General features: G+C 42.5%; 1 protein-coding gene across 1 annotated transcript in view; it reads right to left on the bottom strand.

The window, feature by feature from the left end:
- Positions 1-19,209, bottom strand: part of SH3TC2 (SH3 domain and tetratricopeptide repeats 2) — a 50,865-nt gene that overhangs the window by 22,355 nt on the left and 9,301 nt on the right. The window contains exons 2-8 of the mRNA XM_021696974.1: positions 18,703-18,801; positions 15,148-15,275; positions 11,720-11,825; positions 9,926-10,069; positions 8,663-8,864; positions 7,539-7,612; positions 5,029-5,224 (exon numbers count right to left, since the gene is read on the bottom strand). Of these exons, the coding sequence (XP_021552649.1) occupies positions 5,029-5,224; positions 7,539-7,612; positions 8,663-8,864; positions 9,926-10,069; positions 11,720-11,825; positions 15,148-15,275; positions 18,703-18,801 (949 nt within the window). The remainder of the gene's footprint in view (positions 1-5,028; positions 5,225-7,538; positions 7,613-8,662; positions 8,865-9,925; positions 10,070-11,719; positions 11,826-15,147; positions 15,276-18,702; positions 18,802-19,209) is intronic.

The raw sequence follows: 19,209 nt of genomic DNA, 5'->3' as shown, positions 1-19,209 counted from the left end.
GAGGGGGGGTTGCAGTTCTCAGCTGGGACCCTGGCCCTCAGAGCTGGGGCTCACCCTGTAATGCCACCCAGGGACAGGACATGGGACTTTGGGTCTATGTGAAGCAGGGAAGCTGAACTGAGCTCCCTACAGCCTGACGTCAGCAAGAACTGCAGCTTCTGTGAAGAGGAGATCGAAAACTCACCTACCAACGACACATTTTCCATTTGTCTGCGTCCCCGGAAAAAAAAAATCAAACACCTGGACTTACACCATTAGAAGGTGTGGGCTCTAAATTACACTGTACAGTATAAGTACAATCAAAGAACTTCACATTAAAAAACCAGCCCTGGACCACTAAGTTCCTAAATTTCCAGGGAAAACAAAGGCCAGAACTGCTCTACTGGGATGTTTTCTTCAGTCGAGGCTTCATGCAAATACTGTCTTTGAAAGTCAGGGCAGGGCATCTTTGTTGAAAATTCGGGGCAGCCAGGTGGCTCAGTCGGTTAAGCATCCAACTCGTGATTTCGGGTAGGTCATGATCTCATGGGTCATGGAATTGAGCCCTGAATCGGGCTCACGCCCAGTGGGGAATCTGCTTGAGTTTCTCTCCCTCTGCCCCTCCTCACACGTGCACACACACACTTGCACATACGCACACTCTCTCTCTCTCAATAAATAAATCTTCTTCAAAAATTTAAATAAGAAAAAGTAAAATGTTGAAAATTCGTTCACATGACCAAAACTACGAACACAAGAAAGGCAACCACTGACAATGAATACCAGCAGGTGCACAAATAGGTAAATCAACACTACAAGAACTAGAAATAACAACAATCTAAAGATTAACTTATAATAATCATGGTTAAAATGATGACATGAAAGACTGACTAGAAGCCACAGGGAAAATATGGAACCTGGTGAGCAAAAATAAGTATATGTGGAAAATAGCAAAATAGAAATTCTAGAAATGAAGATAAAGGCATGGACACTTAGAACTACATGAGTGAGTTCAGCAGCAGGTTGAGTCACAGCAGAGGAGAGAATTAGTGAAACTCAGACTGTTTGGAGGAAATCACCCAGAATGCACCTAGAGGGACAAAAAGATGAAAAATATAAAAGAACTGATTAGGCAAGACTGGCAAGTCCAACATACCTCTATTAGGAATTCCAGAAGAGAGACTAAAAAGAATGAGAGAGAGGCAAATATTCAAAGGGAGAATGACTGAGAATTTTCCAGAACTGAAGAAAGACATGAGTCTTCAAACTGAAGAAGTACACCACATCCTAAGCAAAATGAATAAAAATAATATCATTTTCAACATGACTTCCATTTCTTTAGGCTTATCCTTCTCTTTGTGTTTTCTATTTCTCCTGATCCTTCTTTTGGGGTTCAATAATCTATCACTTGATAGTTCAATTTACAGGATGAAAAAGTTAAACAGAAAGGATAAGGGCATAACTCAACAAAATAAAAACAAAGTAGAAGAAAATAATAAAGATAAATATGAAATTAGTGAAATAGAAAACAATGAAACAATAAAGATGGTCAACATAAGAAAAATTGTTTTTCTCTAAGGATTAATGAAATGGACAAAATCCTGGCAAAACAGATTTGAAATTTTATACTAATAGTTATTTTCCCCTCCACTTTGAAGGTTATTCTACACTTAGCTAAATTATCATTCACAAGTATCTTTTAAGTATATTTAAGACAAACAAGGAGTAAAGACTGAGAGTAGTTAAAACTCACAGATCTCCACTAAAATAACTACTAAAAGATACACAGTGGACACCTTGAGATAATATGTAACAGAATATATCACAACTAGATATATCATCAGTAAGAAAAACTTTAAAAAAAAAAGCTGCCTACCTGCAAAGAAATGTCTATGAGACTAAAGCAAACTCCTTATCAGCAAAAATAGATGCCACAAGAAATGGAATTATCAAGAGGACAGAGATAAACAACATGAAGAATAAAAAAAGGGATATAGGAAACAGAATTTTTCAAATTTCTAATACTATGAAATGCTGGCTTATCTCCAGTGTTCTTTTTCCTGGTATTGAGTGCATTAATTTTTCAACCTTGCTTATTTTTTTAATTTACACATTTAAATATATAAATTTCCTTTAAATACCACTTTACTAAAATGAACCATATCTAACACAATGTGAATAAATCCTAAATTTACCATATCAACTGAAAAAAAGGGGCCAGTTACAGAAAAAAAAAATGTATATACATTTTTAAATATGCAAAACTCTTGTGTGTTTTTTCACAAATACCCATTTCTAAAATGTATCAATCAGAATGATGACTGGGAAGATACATATCAGCTTCAACTAGAGTCTGCCCCTGGGGTAAGAATCAGGATCACAGGATCAAAGAAGGAAGGAGTAATGGGGGTCTTCAGTTATATCTAAAGACATTTTTCCCCTCAACACACACACAAATACACACATATCAAATACTTTTTAAAAGCATAAAACCCAAGGAAAGGAAAGGTGTGGCATTCTGTCACCATCAGCAACTCTTAAATCTCTAAAGGCACTCTGGCCAAAACAAATACCATGTCTATCAGACAGAATGCCTGCCCCAAGTTTTAGCTGGTGTTGAAATATGAGCTGTAAATAAAAGGAAACCCACAACTTTGCTGCCGTGGAAAAACGGGATCCCTTTCCCATGTGTCAGAGGCACAGACTAAATCTGACTCACAAAACAACTTCTGAGAAATTTCACTCTCAATATACTGCCGATTTGGTTAAATAAATACAGATGGATGGATGGATGGATAGATGGATGGATGGATGGATGAGTAAATGAATGAATGATTAGTGAATGAATCAATCAATCAATGAATACACTTTAAGGAGAAATATACTAACTAGCACAGGGAAGGAGCCTGTGGGAAGAGGATGGAGACCAGCAAATGCAGGACCGTCTTCAGAAGCCTTATACCAAGTGAACACGGACTAAGAGTGACACCCAGTGGCCAGACCGCCTGCATAGCACACAGGATGATTCCCAGGACTCCACACCCTGGCTGTGCTTGTGGCCAGGTGGCTTGTGGGCTTTTTCTCTCATTGCTGTATTTGGGGAGGTCCGTGATCTAGAGAGTGCTGGGTGGAGGCAATGAGCCAGTTCCTCTCTCCCCTCCTTCTTCCACCTCTCCCCGTCTCCTGGCTCACTCTCCCCTTCCCTATGCAATGTGCAGTCTCTGGTGATGGGGTCCCACAGAAGACACTGTAGAAATAAGGAGAAGTTCTCATGCCCCCACTTCAATACAAGGGGTGGTGTTCTTCATGGCGAGAGTGTATCCCCTACAACTAAGCCGGCTAAAATATGATAATCAAATTAATTTAGCAGTATAAGTTGTTGCGATTTGGGGCACGGTATGAGGTACAGAAGTCCGAATATAGTTTATGAAATCTGACACCTGCACCCAATGTCCAATTAAAACTGCCTCTCAAAGATTACCACCCATGGCAGGAACAGCTATAGGAAGAGTTAATGCAAATACACACACACATGGAGCCAGACACCATTCTGAGTGCTTTACATGTGTTAGCTCATGTCAACTCCTGACAATCCTATGGGCAAATACTAATATCGTATGCATTTTACAGATGAGAAACCTGAGGCATAGAGAGACCAGTTAACATGCCCAAAGTCGTTAAGCTGGTCAGCTAATGGAGACACATAACGTGCTTCCATGGCCGTAAATGCCTTTCAGGCAGTCTGACTCTGGAAGTCTGATTACTAAGCTACTCTGCCTCCTGATGACCAGGTACCTCCCAATTGCCACTGACCTCTCACTGACCAGTGACCTCCCAGTGGCCAATCCCAAAGGCCTTTCAGCAGGCAGCCCTGCTTTACCTCTCTGCAGTCTGCAACAGTGTTAACTGTCCCCCCCACCCAACTCCTTTCCTTCCTCTCATGCAGCTCCTTTGTTCCTTTATCTCCTTTGCTACATTCTTTCTTCCTCTGCTCTGTAAATTGCTCTTCCTCCCAAATCTCTGTCTCTTTATTCTTTCCCCCTCTTACCAGACATCAGCTGCAGAACTGTATGGCGGAAAAAGAACCCTAGATTTAACGTCCACCTTGGCTGCCCATTAGCCCCACCTGGGGAGCTTTCGTAACCATGGCCGCCAGGCCCCACCCACACCAATGAGATAGAAACTCTGGAGGCAGAACATGGGCATCCATATTTGTGAAGCTCCTGGAATCTCTAAATTCCTGTTGATTGGTCCTCAGCTGTGTCCTCTTCTCCCATTCCCCCACCCCTTCCCAAGTGTCAGCCTTGGTCTTCTCACTGGTCTCCTGCCTCTAGGTTCTCCCCTGTCCTTGCATGCCTCACTTAAAGCCAGGGTTCCAGTCTCATCGTTCGTCACTCTTGCTCAGAGATACTCAGTGGCTGAGTTGGCATTCTCTGCCACGTCACGGTCCCACTGACCTTTGCCGCACCAATGCCTTCCTGGTAACCTGCCTCTCAACCAACACTAGTTATTCCTCACACAGCCCCTCACTTTCCTACCTGTGATCGCTTTTCCCCATTTCCATCTGTTGAAATATCTTGCATCCTACAAAGTTGAACTCAAATATTGCCTATTTCATGAAAGTTCTCCTGACATCATTTTCCTGCTTATAAACTCCCGTTCACTTCATAATCTTCTAGGGACTCGGCTATCGCTCTTCCTCCTTTAGAGTCACTTGAGTTCCCACATTTCTGTGTAGGGAAAATGACCTTGTCTCCTCCGCCTACAAAGGGCAGGGCTTAAAGGGAGCTTCTGACCGTGATCCACTCTCCTCGGTGGCTCTTTTGCACAAGGGTAGACATTCTAGTCTGCGTGTGCAGGGCCTTGGACAATCCTGGGGCCACATTTTCCCAGTGTCTCTGTGCTAGCAGCCAACTCTGTGTTCCCTCTGGTACTTTCTGGGCCCAGGCTTCGTCCTGTTTCCTATCCCCATGCAGGATGCCTACCCCAGAGAGACGGGGAAGGTGGCCCACTCCAGGACATCCCAGAGGGCCCTTCTGCCATACTCACATTGGGGAATACGACTCAGGATCTATGCTCCTGGTGGGAACAAAGCCCACTTCTCCTGAGCGCGTTGACTTCCCAATGAACCACTGAAGCCCAGGTATGACAAAGCCGATGATCTCAATGCTTTCTCCCCGGTTAAAATTCAGCTCATCCTTTTCTTCACTCTCATATTCCTTCCAGGCCTTACATTTTCCTCGACCTGTGGAGAAATAACATCCACGTCAACCAAATAAGGCAGAAACTGCTCTTGGTGTAATACGAAATGAAGGGTCCCCAGAATTTAGAATTTCGAGGACCAATAACATCATTCCCCCCCCCAAAAAAAGAAATTGGCAGGAATGACACAGGGTAACTGACTTTTAATTTTGCCAAACTAGGACATTCAAAGAAAGGAACTACCATCCACTTTCACCATCACTTTACAAAAGAAAGGATGTTTTAACAAATGGAGGAAATATCTCAGAATACCTAAAACTGAATAAAGTTCACTCATGGAAAACTGGAAAGCTTACTATATTGCCTTACTGTGTCTGATTTGCCATTATCATGTAAATACTTCATCATGGTTAGCACAAATCCACAGACCCGGGTGAGAAACATTATGGGATCTCTCCATTTCCTTCCAGATCCTTTGGCTATGACCCTCAGTCTCCCCAACTGTAAAATGGGAATAGTAAGAATACTTGTCTCATAGATATTAGGAAAAGTCAAAGAGATTAAGTGCACCATACCTCGTACCTAATCAACCTTCAGAAAATGTTAGCCTCCCATTACTGGTAAACAGAAAACTGCTCCGGCCTCAGAGGGATTTGGAAGACTCCCCTTCTGACTATGGTCATTGCTCAGCTTGATGAGTAGCCCAGCTAAGATATAGTAATGACATATTTATGAGCTCTGTGCTGTCCAGTTTACAAAGTCCATGTAAGCCTGTTTTCTCAGATCTTTCCAAGAGTCCTAAAGTTAGGTAGAGCAACCAATAGACTCCCCTTTTTATAGGTTAAAAGGTGGAAGTTCTGTGATTTGTTCAAGGAGCTCGGTTAACCAACTGCTGGTTAACCCTTCTTTCCACTAATGCTGCTTTGCTAGAGAGAGCGGCTTTTATGTGTCTTGGTTTCCATGTTTGCTTTAGCTTCTCTGCTACAGCTACTGGCTTGCTTTTTCCCCCTGACGTTTTCGATCAAGTTTCTATTGACTGTGTCCTCAAGAGCAGAAATTCCCACCACTTTGTAGGCTAATAGGATCTTTAGTGTGTTAAATACTTGCAGTGTGAAAAAACTGTACTGAGTGATTTTCAGACATCATTTAATTGATTTTTCATGGCATCCAAAGTCAGTTTTATGGTAACATTTTACTCATGAGAAACTTGTAGCGTAGTGAGAGCTCATGAATTGGCCGAGGGCACACTGGTTTTAAGGTGTGGAGCCAGTATTTGAACCGAGAAATTCACAGCCCTGTGTTCATAATTCCAAGGAATGCTTATACTGCCTCAGATAGCCAAAAATCTTATTTATGGTCAGTTAACTGATTAGCTTTAATGTCTGCATTCCATAATTCCCTCCATTTCTTTTTTTTTTTTAATTAATCTATTTATTTTAGAGAGATAGAGAGTGAGTGAGCAGGGGGAGGGACAGAGGGAGAGAGAGAATCTCAGGCAGGCTCCCAGCTGAGCACAGAGCCCAACACAGGCCTCGATCTCAGGACCCTGAGATCATGACCAGAGCCAAAACTAAGAGTCGGACGCTCAACAGACTGAGCCACCCAGGGGCCCCTACGTCTATTTCTTTTTTAAAAAGTGTTATTTGGGCTCACAGCTTACAAAATTGCACTTGGGCTAGGCTTGTTGGTGGTGGGAGGGGCTCTAAGGATGAAGATGAAAGGAATATATGTTCTAGGTACTAGAAAACATTAAAGTTCATTTCCAGTAGATACATGTGTATATGTATGTATGTGCATGGGTACATACAAACATACACATTCACACAGAGATTCCCTAAAATATATGCATGTTTACATAGTACATACTATTATATACATATTTCATTTATTTATTCAACAAATATTTACTGAGTATTTCCATCATGTGCCAGGCATTCTTACTCTTCCTAAATTCAAGAACAATTTCACAAAAGTTTAAGGGAAATTGAAAACGTTTTGACCTGAGATTGAAAACAGGCAACTGCAGGCCCCATGTGGCCCACATTGGGCTTTTTAGTCACCAGATATATCATTAAATCCCCATGGTCCCCACCATTCGTTAACCTCTTCCCCCCCAGGCTCTCGTGAATCTGTGTGTTTTGTCTGCCACAGTGAGCATTTGTACCAACAGCCCTGGATTGAGACCTCTCCTCTCAAAGGAAGAAACCCATGTTATAGACAGCAACTGGCTTCTCCACGTCCAGCCAGCAGCAGAGGCTAAGCAGGAATTCACATCAACTGACTCCAAACTTGCAGATAAAATTAGGAGGCAGGGCAGTATTATCTTCCTGACAATACTGTCTTCAACTCAGCCATACCAATCTGATAGGAGCCTGTCCAATCCCTCTTCCTGGAAAGGCCACAGCTTCCTGGATAATTCTTTAGGAACCATCTGCCAATGGAAACATGGGGTTTGCAAACACGATTTCAAAAAATGACAGCAGCGAGCAGAATAGTTCATTAAAATAACAACAATGGCAATGATCATAAGTATCATGGTTAGTACTCCTATTATAACAATGGCAAACATTTATTGAGAACTTACTTTGTATCAGGCGCTGTGAAAAGGAGAGGAGTTCAGCAGGCCTAGGATGTTTTCTGGCTCTGAATTAGTTTGCCGGTTAAATAACTAACAAAGGCTCTCTTTCCAATTCTCACTGTCAGATTCTCTGCCAGAGCCAACCACAGGGTCCACAGCCTGGGATCATGTGTATTGGCACTCTGGATGTTTGAGTTTACAAAACCTTCAGGCCCAGATTCTCAAACTTAAGTATGGAATACATCCCCTTATATTCAAGGGGAGCTTATATAAAATGCAAATTCCTGAATCTAATCCCAAAAGAGTCTGAGGATGGCCAGGCGAGCTGAACTTGCAATAAATCCCAGGTGATTCTGATACAAATGGTCCCCAGTCCCCATATTGAGAAACACTGCATTTGAAGACCAGGCAGTAGGTTTCCTCTTGGGTACAATGTCCATCTGAAATTTTGAGTTGTCTCCGATTTCACCACATTGTGCAAATTTTGACTGTTAAAAAAAATAAATAAATAGGGGCACCTGGGTGGCTCAGTCGTTAAGCATCTGCCTTCGGCTCAGGTCATGATCCCAGTGTCCTGGGATCGAGCCCCACATCGGGCTCCCTGCTCCGCAGGAAGCCTGCTTCTCCCTCTCCCACTCCCCCTGCTTGTGTTCCCTGTCTCGCTGTGTCTCTCTCTGTCAAAAAAATGGATGAAATCTTTAAAAATAAATAAATGAATGAATGAATGAATGAATGAATAAATAAATAACAAAAGACAAAACACACACACACACGCACGCACACACCCAGATTTTTTCCCTCCCTAGCACTGTAGATGTCCATATTTGCAAGCCTATCTACTCTGTTCTGTTCAGACCTCAGTCTGCTCTGGGACCCACGCCCAAGATGCAGTTGGCTACTCACTGGTGGAAAGGGAGCGGCAGAGGTTCCAGAGCTGACAGGGGCACCAGTCCCCGCTGACCCGTCACCAAGGACACGCCCTCCCACTCGGATTCGCCTTCAACTATCTTCACGGAGATTAACTCCTTCTTGCAAAGCGTCAAATACTCCCCTTCCTTCTCAGCTGGCTGAGCCACGGAGCTCATGGCTCTGCAGAAGAAGTGGCCTGTAGATAATAAGAAAAGCCCCTCCAAGGAGTAGCAGTAGGTGGAAAGGGATTATCACACAGTGTAACGTTTCTAACCAGAAGCCCAACTACTTTTCATCCTGGGAGTAAAGGACGCGGCCAAGGGAGAGGCACCACAGAAAGTCTTTGTGATCCCAGAAAAACTAGACCAGGGGAAAAAAACCCACAGGGCGGGAATTCACTTAAATTAGACACCATAAACTCAGAGTAGTTTGTGAGAATAAGGTTTAATTGGGGCTTCACCTTGAAAAAAAAATGAAACAAAACTTAACAAAAATGTATTTAACAGAACTTGGGTTACAACTGCAACCTTCTGCTTAATCTTAGGGCCAAAACAAAGAATAAATTTAGTTGATATGGGTGAATATAATTTCTCCAACTAGATTTTAGAGTAGCACAGTATGAAATTCTTTCCTTCAATTGTGATTTGTGCAACGTGACCATAAACAGAATCCTTTTGCAAAATATTCTATGCAAATCTGGCTCTTTCAATGTGCCGGTGATGTCATCGGTCATTAGCTGGTTGGTTGTAGCCCAGATTGGATCCTTCCTTGTAAATAGATTGGCCTATGCTCCAAGAAGTTCCCCAAAACCGTTTGACTCCATCTCAGGAAATCTTGCAGGTTTTGCAAGATTTGCAATTTTATTTCACAATCAAATTATACCATATATTTTAAAAAGCAATTCTTACTCCTGAATGCACGTTAGCATTGCCTGGGCAACTTTCAAAAAATATCAAAGCCTGGCCCCTATCGCTGGAGAGTCAATTGGCCCCAATGAGCCCTAGCATGGGCATCTTCTAAAAACTCCCCAAGGGGTTCTCACATCAATCAGTGAGACTGACAAACATAGCTGTTCATGTGATATCAGTGTGGAACTGAGAGAGATGTTTGGAGTAATATTGTAACAGATGGGGTCATTTATGAATATTCTCACCTTTGAAATTTTTTTTTTTGCCTCCCTTTGTATCCTAATTATTTCAGGGGCTCTGATAATAAATATCCAGATAAAAACCCATCCCACCCCTCCTCCATGCTCACCTTCCTGTATCAGGAGTCCCAGGTATATTGTTTCCAGGTGTTTCTCATCCACTGACACTTGGATCTCTGTATCTTCCACCAATCTGCAGTTGAGCCAGTACTTATGGTCAAAGAGGAGATGTTCCAGACATGCAGACACATAGCCTAAGAGGTCAAGCCAACATGATTCCTTAACAACCGATTTCTGCCATTAGCTGAGCACAGAAAATGGTGAGAAAGCTCCTTTCTGAAGTTCCGTCCCAGACCTTCGTCCCCAACCTGATCCCATTTAACTGGAATTAGAAGAGCATAGAGAGGTAGCTAGAAAATTTCTAGAGTGAACTGATTCTTCTCAGCATCTGTTGGGAAACACAAGTCATTTTTAAAGGACATTTACTCCTTTCAGCACATTATGGGTCTCCATAAATGCATAATGAGATGACCAAATCTAATTACCTTTTTCTAATACGTCCATAGAGGAATTTCCAAGATTCTAATTTGGACTCTGGGGGTCCTGGTCCCCCCCGCCTTAAAGTTTTCCTGACTTGAGGTTCAAATTCCTGTACCCTTGACGAAGCAGTGGCTGGGGTGGAGGGTGGTGTCCACGACCCACAAAGGAGTCGGGATTCACTTTACCATCCCTTCTCTGATTCTCTCCATCATTCATGCCCAGCATGTTCTCCCTTGTTAAAACCAGACTAGACACTAAGCAAATTGCAATTATGGATAGTATTTCAAACATGCCTACAAATGTGAATTATTCGTGTTAACATTTTGCTTCTTTTGACTTCCTCTTTCTTAAGATGCAAAAACCTGTTTCTTTCCACTCTGACTCTGTTCTATCTACTTAGGCCTCATGTGCTTCTTGTACTTTAAGGTGTACACAAATCACCTGGGGATCTTATTAAAATACAGATACTGGTTCAGTAGATCTGGGATGGGGCCTGGGTTTCTACTTTTTTTTTTTTTAAGATTTTATTTATTTATTTGACCGAGACAGCGAGAGCAGGAACACAAGCAGGGGGAGTGGGAGAGGGAGAAGCAGGCTTCCCGCTGAGCAGGGACCCCAACGTGGGACTCGATCCTGGGACCATGACCCAAGCCGAAGGCAGACGCTTAACGACTGAGCCACCCAGGCGCCCTGGGTTTCTACTTTTCTAACAAGATCCGCATGATGCCGATGCTGCTGGTCCATGGAGCACACTTTGAATTGAAGACGGGTCTCTAAATGATCGTGGAAGGAGATGCACAGTGTGGTGAGCAGAAAATCAACATAACCATGAGAGAAGTTCTACCCTCTAACCAAGAGCTATCTTGACCCTCCACCCCTACACAAGGTCACTTCCTAGAAAACCCTGCAATCCGAGTCCCCTTTAGCAGATAACTCCCCCATCTCTTTCTTTGACTCTTTTCCAAAAACATGGGCTAAAGTATCCACAACTGTACTATTTTGAGCAGCTACTTTGATCTGACTCAAGACTGGTTCCTTTTTTTTTTTAAACCATCATTCTGCATCTCTCCCAGTCCTCCAAATTTAGTGATCACCAAGAACAGTTTACCAATGGATTGATTATTGAAGAAAGTAGTCTCTCCCTGAAAACAAAGTAATGTTGCACATAGCATTTGAGAGTAATAGTTAATATTTGCTTTAGATTTAGTTCCAGGCAGTTTGTGATATTTCAAAAGTTAACCATCCGTGTCAGGGCTCTACCTCTTTTAATTATCAGAGCCAGACCAATTCCCTAATGTCAAGCCCTTACAAATTGGCTGAACCAAGATGTAGGTTCTCCTCCACCCACCTGCTCCATGTCATACCTAAGTTCAAGTAGGTGGAAAACTTCCAGATTTCCTCCATGGTCTTGAAGGTGATAAGGAACTGAGCCTTCTGGGACTGGATGCCCACCAACCTGGCTGAGAGGTCCTGGGTAAAGAGAACAGTGAGTCAGCCTGGGATGACCACATCCTATTAATAATCTCAGAGAAGTGCAAAATGCTTCATGTGATTTTCTTGATTGTAGCGCTGGGTTTTTTTACACCACAAAAAAAAAAAAAATAGAAAAAGAAAAAAAAAGGAAATAACCTAAATGTCCACCAACAGGAGACTGGTTAAAATGAATTCCGATTTATCCATGCAATAGAATATTATGATATTATGCAGCCATAAAAAAGAATGAGGAAATTCTTTGTGCACTGATGCAGCCTTCAAACATACACTGCTAGATGGAACAATAGCAGCAACAGAAAGGAACCAGGATGCAGAACTGTGTGCAAAGAACTCTACCTTTTGTGTTCAAAAAAAAGAAAAAAAAGGTGTATGGGAGAAGGTGAAGGATAAATAAGAGAAGGCACGTTGGAAGTAAGTTTGATTGTGAATCTATGTCCAATGATTACTTTTATAAAGATGACAAACAGAAAAAGCAAATTACACAAAAACAAAAATCATCCATAGTCCCTCCTCCTAGAGCTCATCAGTGTTAACACTTTAGTGTATTAACTTTGAATCCTTTTTCTTATGCAGGAGTTTCAGTGTAACTGTTTTTATATAAATAGAATCACATTACATAAATTGTTCTATAATCTTTTGAAACTAAACAATATTTTGGGAACCATCTCCCACATCATTAAACAATTTACGTTATTTTCAATGGTTATATATGTCATCATACATTAACATAATCCTTAGTTAGTATTTCCTATGGTTAGACGATTGAGTTATTTTCATTTACCATCCTAAACACTACTGTGATAAACATCCTCAATCTTTGTACACATCTTTGATGTTTTGACACAAGTCATTCTGAGAAGTGCAGTTGGGAATGCAGATATCCACATTTTCAATCCTAAAATGCAGGAGCCATACTGCCCTCCGGAAAGGCTGGGTGGTGCCAATTTGCATGCTCCCCCGCTCCCTTTTTTTTTAATACCTGAGAAAATAGGCCTGACCTACTGTACAGACTTGGTTTTCCCCTAAAATCTTTCTCTGTTGCTTGTCCAAGCTTCTAGAGTTGACTACAATGAGTGATGGTCAGAACATCCTTCGTCCCCCAGGCCAGGTCCTGCGATCAAAGATCAACCCCTGGAACGCTGCTCTGGGGGAACCCTGTGGAAAGAAGAAGAGGATAGAAAGAGAGGAAGGAAGAGAGGAAGAGCCCCTAGGTCAGCAAAGCCAGAACTCTGGGGTTCTCCCATACCAGGCTCCAGGAGTCCCCAGAGCCTATTATCAGGGAAGGGGTTCTAGATAAAAACTGATTTCCAGGAGATTCATCAATTGACAGGCACTTCATCAACCTCTGAACAACGTTTCATTTAACTCACAATAACCCTATGCAGAGAGTACAATTACACTATTTAATCCATTCTAAGATGCACTTTTACCACATTTAATTATTTCTGAAATAAAAGATAAGGAAGCATGGCATCCTACTTAATTGGCAGCATTTATTTCCCTTTCTTTGAGGTATATAAAATATTGCTGCATTTTATAATCAAACGGCATCTCAGCTTTAATAGAAAATGGCATTATCCGTGTGTTATAGTCAAGGAGGACCAGGCACAGACAGGTTAAGCAATTTGCCCCAGGTGACCTGAGCGTAGGCGATGGCCCCCCTGACTGGAGCCTAGATCCAGCTGACTCCAGGTCTCTGCTCCCGCACGCAAGCTGGCCCGGCTCCACCCTCAGCCCAGCAGACCACCTGGCTCAATCAAACCCAGCTCTTGCCCACGCCAAAAGTGCCTCAAATTTTAAAAAACGATGGTGCTAGTTAGCAGCTCATGCCTCCAAGTTTCTGAATTCTGGAAACTAAAAATAAAAGAACCCTACTATTTATAATTTATCTGCTATTTAGGAAGCACATACCACCACCCAAGCAAAGTGCCAAGCTCTCTACAGATACCTACTCACAGGCTCCTCCCGACAAACTAGGCTTTTTTTTTTTTTTTTTACATGACAGGTTAATAGAACACATTTCCCTTTTTAATTTGTATCAAATTAATTCAGAGACTGTAAAAATAACTAGAACATAATAGTTTATTACATGAAGTAATATCCTTTTTCTCCCCTCTAGTTGCAACAACTTTTAACCATTTCTGACTTTGGTTCTCTTCAGAAGTCCCTCCCAGGGGACACCTGGGTGGCTCAGTTGGTTATGCATCTGCCTTCAGCTGGGGCTGTGATCCCAGGGTCCTGGGATAGAGCCCTGCGTCAGGCTCCCCGCTCAGCAGGGAGCCTGTTTTTCCCTCTCCCTCTACCTGCCGCTCCTCCTGCTTGTGCTCTCTCTGTCAGATAAATGGATAAGTTCTTTAAAAAAAAAAAAAAGAATCTCTCCTAAACTGTAAATAATTTGGTCTTACCCTTCTTCCTTGGTTTAACAACTGAAGATACTAGCTACCCACTATGAAAGCAGGAACTGGTTTATTTACTTGATAGCCTTTTTCTCCTCTCATTTTAAAATTTATAGTTATTAATTTTTTTTTTTTGAGAGAGAGAGAGAATGAGAGACAGAGAGCATGAGAGGGAGGAGGGTCAGAGGGAGAAGCAGACTCCCTGCTGGGCAGGGAGCCCGATGCGGGACTCGATCCCAGGACTCCAGGATCATGACCTGAGCTGAAGGCAGTCGCTTAACCAACTGAGCCACCCAGGCGCCCTCTAGTTATTAATTTTTGATTGGCAATTTGGGTACATAAAAAAAAGTATACTAGTGGTGAAGGAAGGGGATGGGAGGGGCTTATTGTATAATAGATACAGAGTTTCAGTTTGGGATGATGAAAAAGTTCTGGAATGGATAGTGGTGATGGGTGAATAACAATGTGAGTGCATTGATGCCACTGAATTGTACACTGAAAATAATTAACGTTGAAAATTTATGTTACGTCTATTTTATCACAATGAAAAAAACAACAAAATTCCAATTTACCACATTTTTTTTAAGCTCTACTTCATGAGGTAAATAATCATAACAATTCTCATCCTACACAGGTGAGTCACTTGTAGAAGGTCAAACAGCTATGAGTGGCAGATTTGACACTGTTTTTTCTCTGACTCTGCAACTCCAGAGTTTGCCCCCTTCTGAGTTGTGCCTGTTCTTGCTGAGCAGCAAATGTGTACATTTTCATTCATTCTTTCCTTCCTTCAGCTGTTTTCGTGAGGGCCTACTTTGTTCCTGGAGCTGTCCTAGGTGCTGGCGAGCCATGCGGCGGCCGGACACAAGGCAGGCTCAGAATTGCACCCGGCCACCCCAGCTCACCTGAAACAGGGCACGCACCTCCTGGTCCTCATTCTCCAGGGCCCAGAGCCGCCTCCTGGCCGCTTCCTGCAGGAGGCCGTTTACACACCTCCGGGAGCGGCTCTTCACACTGAAGGACAGCGTCAGATCTTAAAGAGAACACAGAGAGAAATGCAATCAGGTCAGGCTGGAAATGCAACAAAAGAGAAAAAAGAATTAGGTGAACCCCAATGTTTCCCACACCTAAATCTTAAATTGGTGTCCTCATTAATTAGAGATTATAAGTAATCTTAAAGATCTCCTAGGTACCTCCTTTAAAATGTCCCCCAAAAGAAAAAAAAGAAAGAAAGAAAAGGCTGAAACCTGGGAGTGTTCTGGAATCCCAGGAGTTGCTGTTGTTATTTCTGCTTTGAACAAGGTATGTTCCTAGGCTTCCTGGCACTGAGGTGACAGTGCCAACAAGAAGAACTAGACATGTATATCTTCCTGTGCATGATTTGTGAAAGTTTTGAACAAATACTAATTTATCCATATATATGGAAATTATTTATATGTCAAATTTATGATATGTAATAGTCTATACTTTATGCATTATGTATACACCGTACATTTTCTCTAAACTGTTTCTAATAATGAGTTTATTAATGTTTGCCAGGGTAGTTGCTTAATGTATTAAAGTTTATCTTTAATTTCTTCAAAATGCACGTTTATTTAACCAATACTATGAGCAAAAGCTGTTTCAGGTGCTGGGATACAGCAGGAAACAAAATAGAGGTAGTCCCTGTTCTCATGGAGCTTGTATTCTCTGCAAGTAATCAATTCTATGAACATAATAATTTCAGATGGAGGAAAGTGCTAAGAAAGCAATGTAATTGGGTTAACAGACAGCATGATGGAGCAGTGCAAGGGGGAGGGGTATGCCTTTGGACAGTATTGTTGGAAAAGGCCATCCTGAGGAGGTTCATCTTACAATTGCACTTTGCCACGTCTTCTTTAGACAATAAGTAGCTATCGCGTTAATAATTATCAAATACAATGAACCAAACAGGCATTGGACTGGATAATCATGGAGGTCTCTCTTCTAGCCCTAACTTGCCAGGGACTTTGCCAATCCCTGAGCCCATTAAAGACAGCCCCTCTCCTGCTGGGCCGTGGTAACACAAGGCAGCCTGGGCTCCCACATTTAAAAGGCTCCTTTTTAACCTAGAAGTCCTGAAAATGCTGTGGCTTCTGGCCAGCTGCAACAGGACATACCCCACCGACCTGACATGGGTGTGAACTGCGGGCAGATGTTTGTTCCACTCTCTTCCTCCCTGGCCTGTGTTCTAACCTCGGCCAAGCCCTCCATCTTCAGCTGTCCGACCCAGCCCTCTGTCTGGTAGCCTCAGCGATCAGCACACTGACCTCTAGGAGGAGGTGAAGCCCAGGGAGGCGGAGTCACACAGACCTGGGCTCAAGGCTTGGCTCTGCCCTCGCTCACTGTGCCATGCTGAGCAGTTAATGACCTCTCTACACTTGACTTTTCTCATTAGCAAAATGAGAATAGTACCTAATTCACGGGGCTTTTAAGAGGCTTACAAATGAGATTATGCATTTAAAGCTTTTTGTTCAGTGCCTCCTACACAATAAATATTCAATTAACACACGAAGCATTAGCTGTTAACTCTACTGCTCCCTCTGCCCTCATCTTGTCACACCTGTAATCAGCCTTGACTCTGACTGGTTCTATGACTCCTTTTCACCAAACCCATCTCTCCTGTCCTTCCAAAGCCTGATCCAAACTCCCTTCTAGAATCTCTCACAATAGCCCCCAGTGAATGACAGCCCCTTCGGCGTGGGGCTGTCCGCATGTGAATCCACGGATCTGTCCCTCAAAAGACCTGGATTTAAATAAGCAAACTGCCTTTGAGAACTCAACAGTTAAGAGCTGCCACTCAGAGCCTCCTGTCTGGGCCCCCTGTGGGATCCTACAGTGCCCTCAGCAGACCAGACGAGGGAATAAATCAAGTTCACTCCAGTGTTAGTATGAAATACACTCTGACATTTTTTCTAAGTCCTTCTGAAAACCAGTCGTTTAATCATGCTAATGTATCTGATTGATTTTGTTGGTGACTTTTCCACATAAAGGAGAGATTGGAGCCTGGGGTGGAATGTTCCCTTCTCACTCAGTGACTTTCCTGGAAACAGTTCATCATGGTGGAAAACGCTAAAAGACAGACAAGTTCAGCCCCTCCTTTGTTCATTGGCCTTCATGCACTGATAAGGCAAAATGCTGACTGCACTGCATTCAAGACACAACAGGTGGTGAGTCACCTTTTGTCTAGGACAGCCCAAGCTAACAGACAAAGAAGCAGACTGATATAAGAACAAGAAAGGGCAAGGTTTTTCTCATGGCCAGCCCAGCAGTTTGACCGAATCTGAAAATGGGAAAAGAAAGAACCTGGTATGACATGTAAACACCATCCATTTACCTGGTCTATGTCCTTTGAACCATTCTTAATGTAAATCTTTTTCACAAATCTATCGTTTGTCTGCCCGAGAGAAGTACATGTTTGGAGGGGCAATGAAGCATCGTGGCTATGAACAAGGACGGGGTTTTGAACCCCTGTCTCATCACAGACTAGCCGTGTGGCAGTGGGGAGGCTGCCTTCCTCTCTGAGACTCTGCCACCTTTGAAATGGGGAGTTTGGTGGCACCTCCTAGAGGTGCACACGTGAGAATGAGAGGTGATCATTTAGCACCTGCTTGGCACACGATTTGGCCCCCAAAATGGTCCCTGTTACTATAGGACAGATGCTGGGTCTTCTTCGGGTTAATCCCCAGAGCTTCTGGCACAAAGTTCAGCCCAGGTATACCACCCTCTGCTGCCAACGTCTCACCAGCTCCGTTGAGGTCTCTTACCGGGAACCTCGTGAAAGTTGTGTCTTGAGAATAGGATTTCTTTCATGTTAATTTCAAAATCTTGTTCTGCTTCTGAAAGATTCATACAGGTGCTCTTCTGCTCGGCCCATCTCACCCCACATATTCAACCCTTTATTCACTTATGCATTTACTTAACAAGTGATTATTGAGAACCTGCTATGTATAAGGTACTGTATATAGAATACGAACGTGACCTCCACATATTTATTCAACAATTTGTGTATTTATTTACCAAACATTTCCTGAAAAACCAGCCATGTACAAATAACTCTTTAGGATACCATGTAGAATAAATACATAAGTCTTCCAAAAAATTACCTCTGCCCTCCAGCACCTTAAAATTTAATTGATGATATACTTTCTTCAGTAGAGCAAATATATATGGAGCTCCTAATATGTGCCAGATTGTGAAGGGCTTTGAGTGTTCACCTGAGAAGCTTTAACTTAATCTTGCAGGCAATGGAGCGCATTGGAAGATTTGTAAGCAAGTGAATACCACAGTCAAGGTCATGCCTACAAAGATGCATTTGGTGGTGGTGCCTAGAAAGGATAAAAGGAAGGGAGCCTACAGATGGGAGAGATAGGGAGGATACTGTGGTATTCTACATGAAAAATACTTTTAAAAAATAGGGCTTCTCTTTGGGGTTTAGATACCTGGAGTCATGTTCTGTGGCAGGAAACATCTTTCCTTGTCTTCAGATGAGACTATAAACTCACTTGATATGGCTGGATCCTTGGAAGGAGTTTCTTTACCTGGAGGAGAGCAAATGAAAGATAATTTATATGAGTGTCAGCAAGATATAAGCATGGACTGCAAGTTGCTGTCAATTGACAGTTTTTTCTCCAGGGCAGGTGGCACGGAAGAATTCTCCCTGCTATCACCAATTGCCTAATAATTATTTTGTACTCAACTGTTATCAAAGACCTGTCATACCTGCTATCTCAATTCTGCAGTAGGCTGAGCATCCCTGTTTTATTTAAAATAAATAAATAAGACAGAGTCCCACCCACAGGGCAGACTGAGTCCCACGGCTGAGGACACTGAAAATGCTCAATATACATTGAACCTAAAATGTCATTATAGATCTGACTGCAGCAAGGTTTAAGGTCAATGGGTAGATAACAGAAGTGTTGGAGTAGAGCAAGGGAGGGTGGCATCAT

Source organism: Neomonachus schauinslandi, chromosome 7 (assembly GCF_002201575.2).
Source record: "Neomonachus schauinslandi chromosome 7, ASM220157v2, whole genome shotgun sequence".
Classification (NCBI taxonomy): Eukaryota; Metazoa; Chordata; class Mammalia; order Carnivora; family Phocidae; genus Neomonachus; species Neomonachus schauinslandi.
This window is presented reverse-complemented; position numbering and strand designations above follow the sequence as displayed.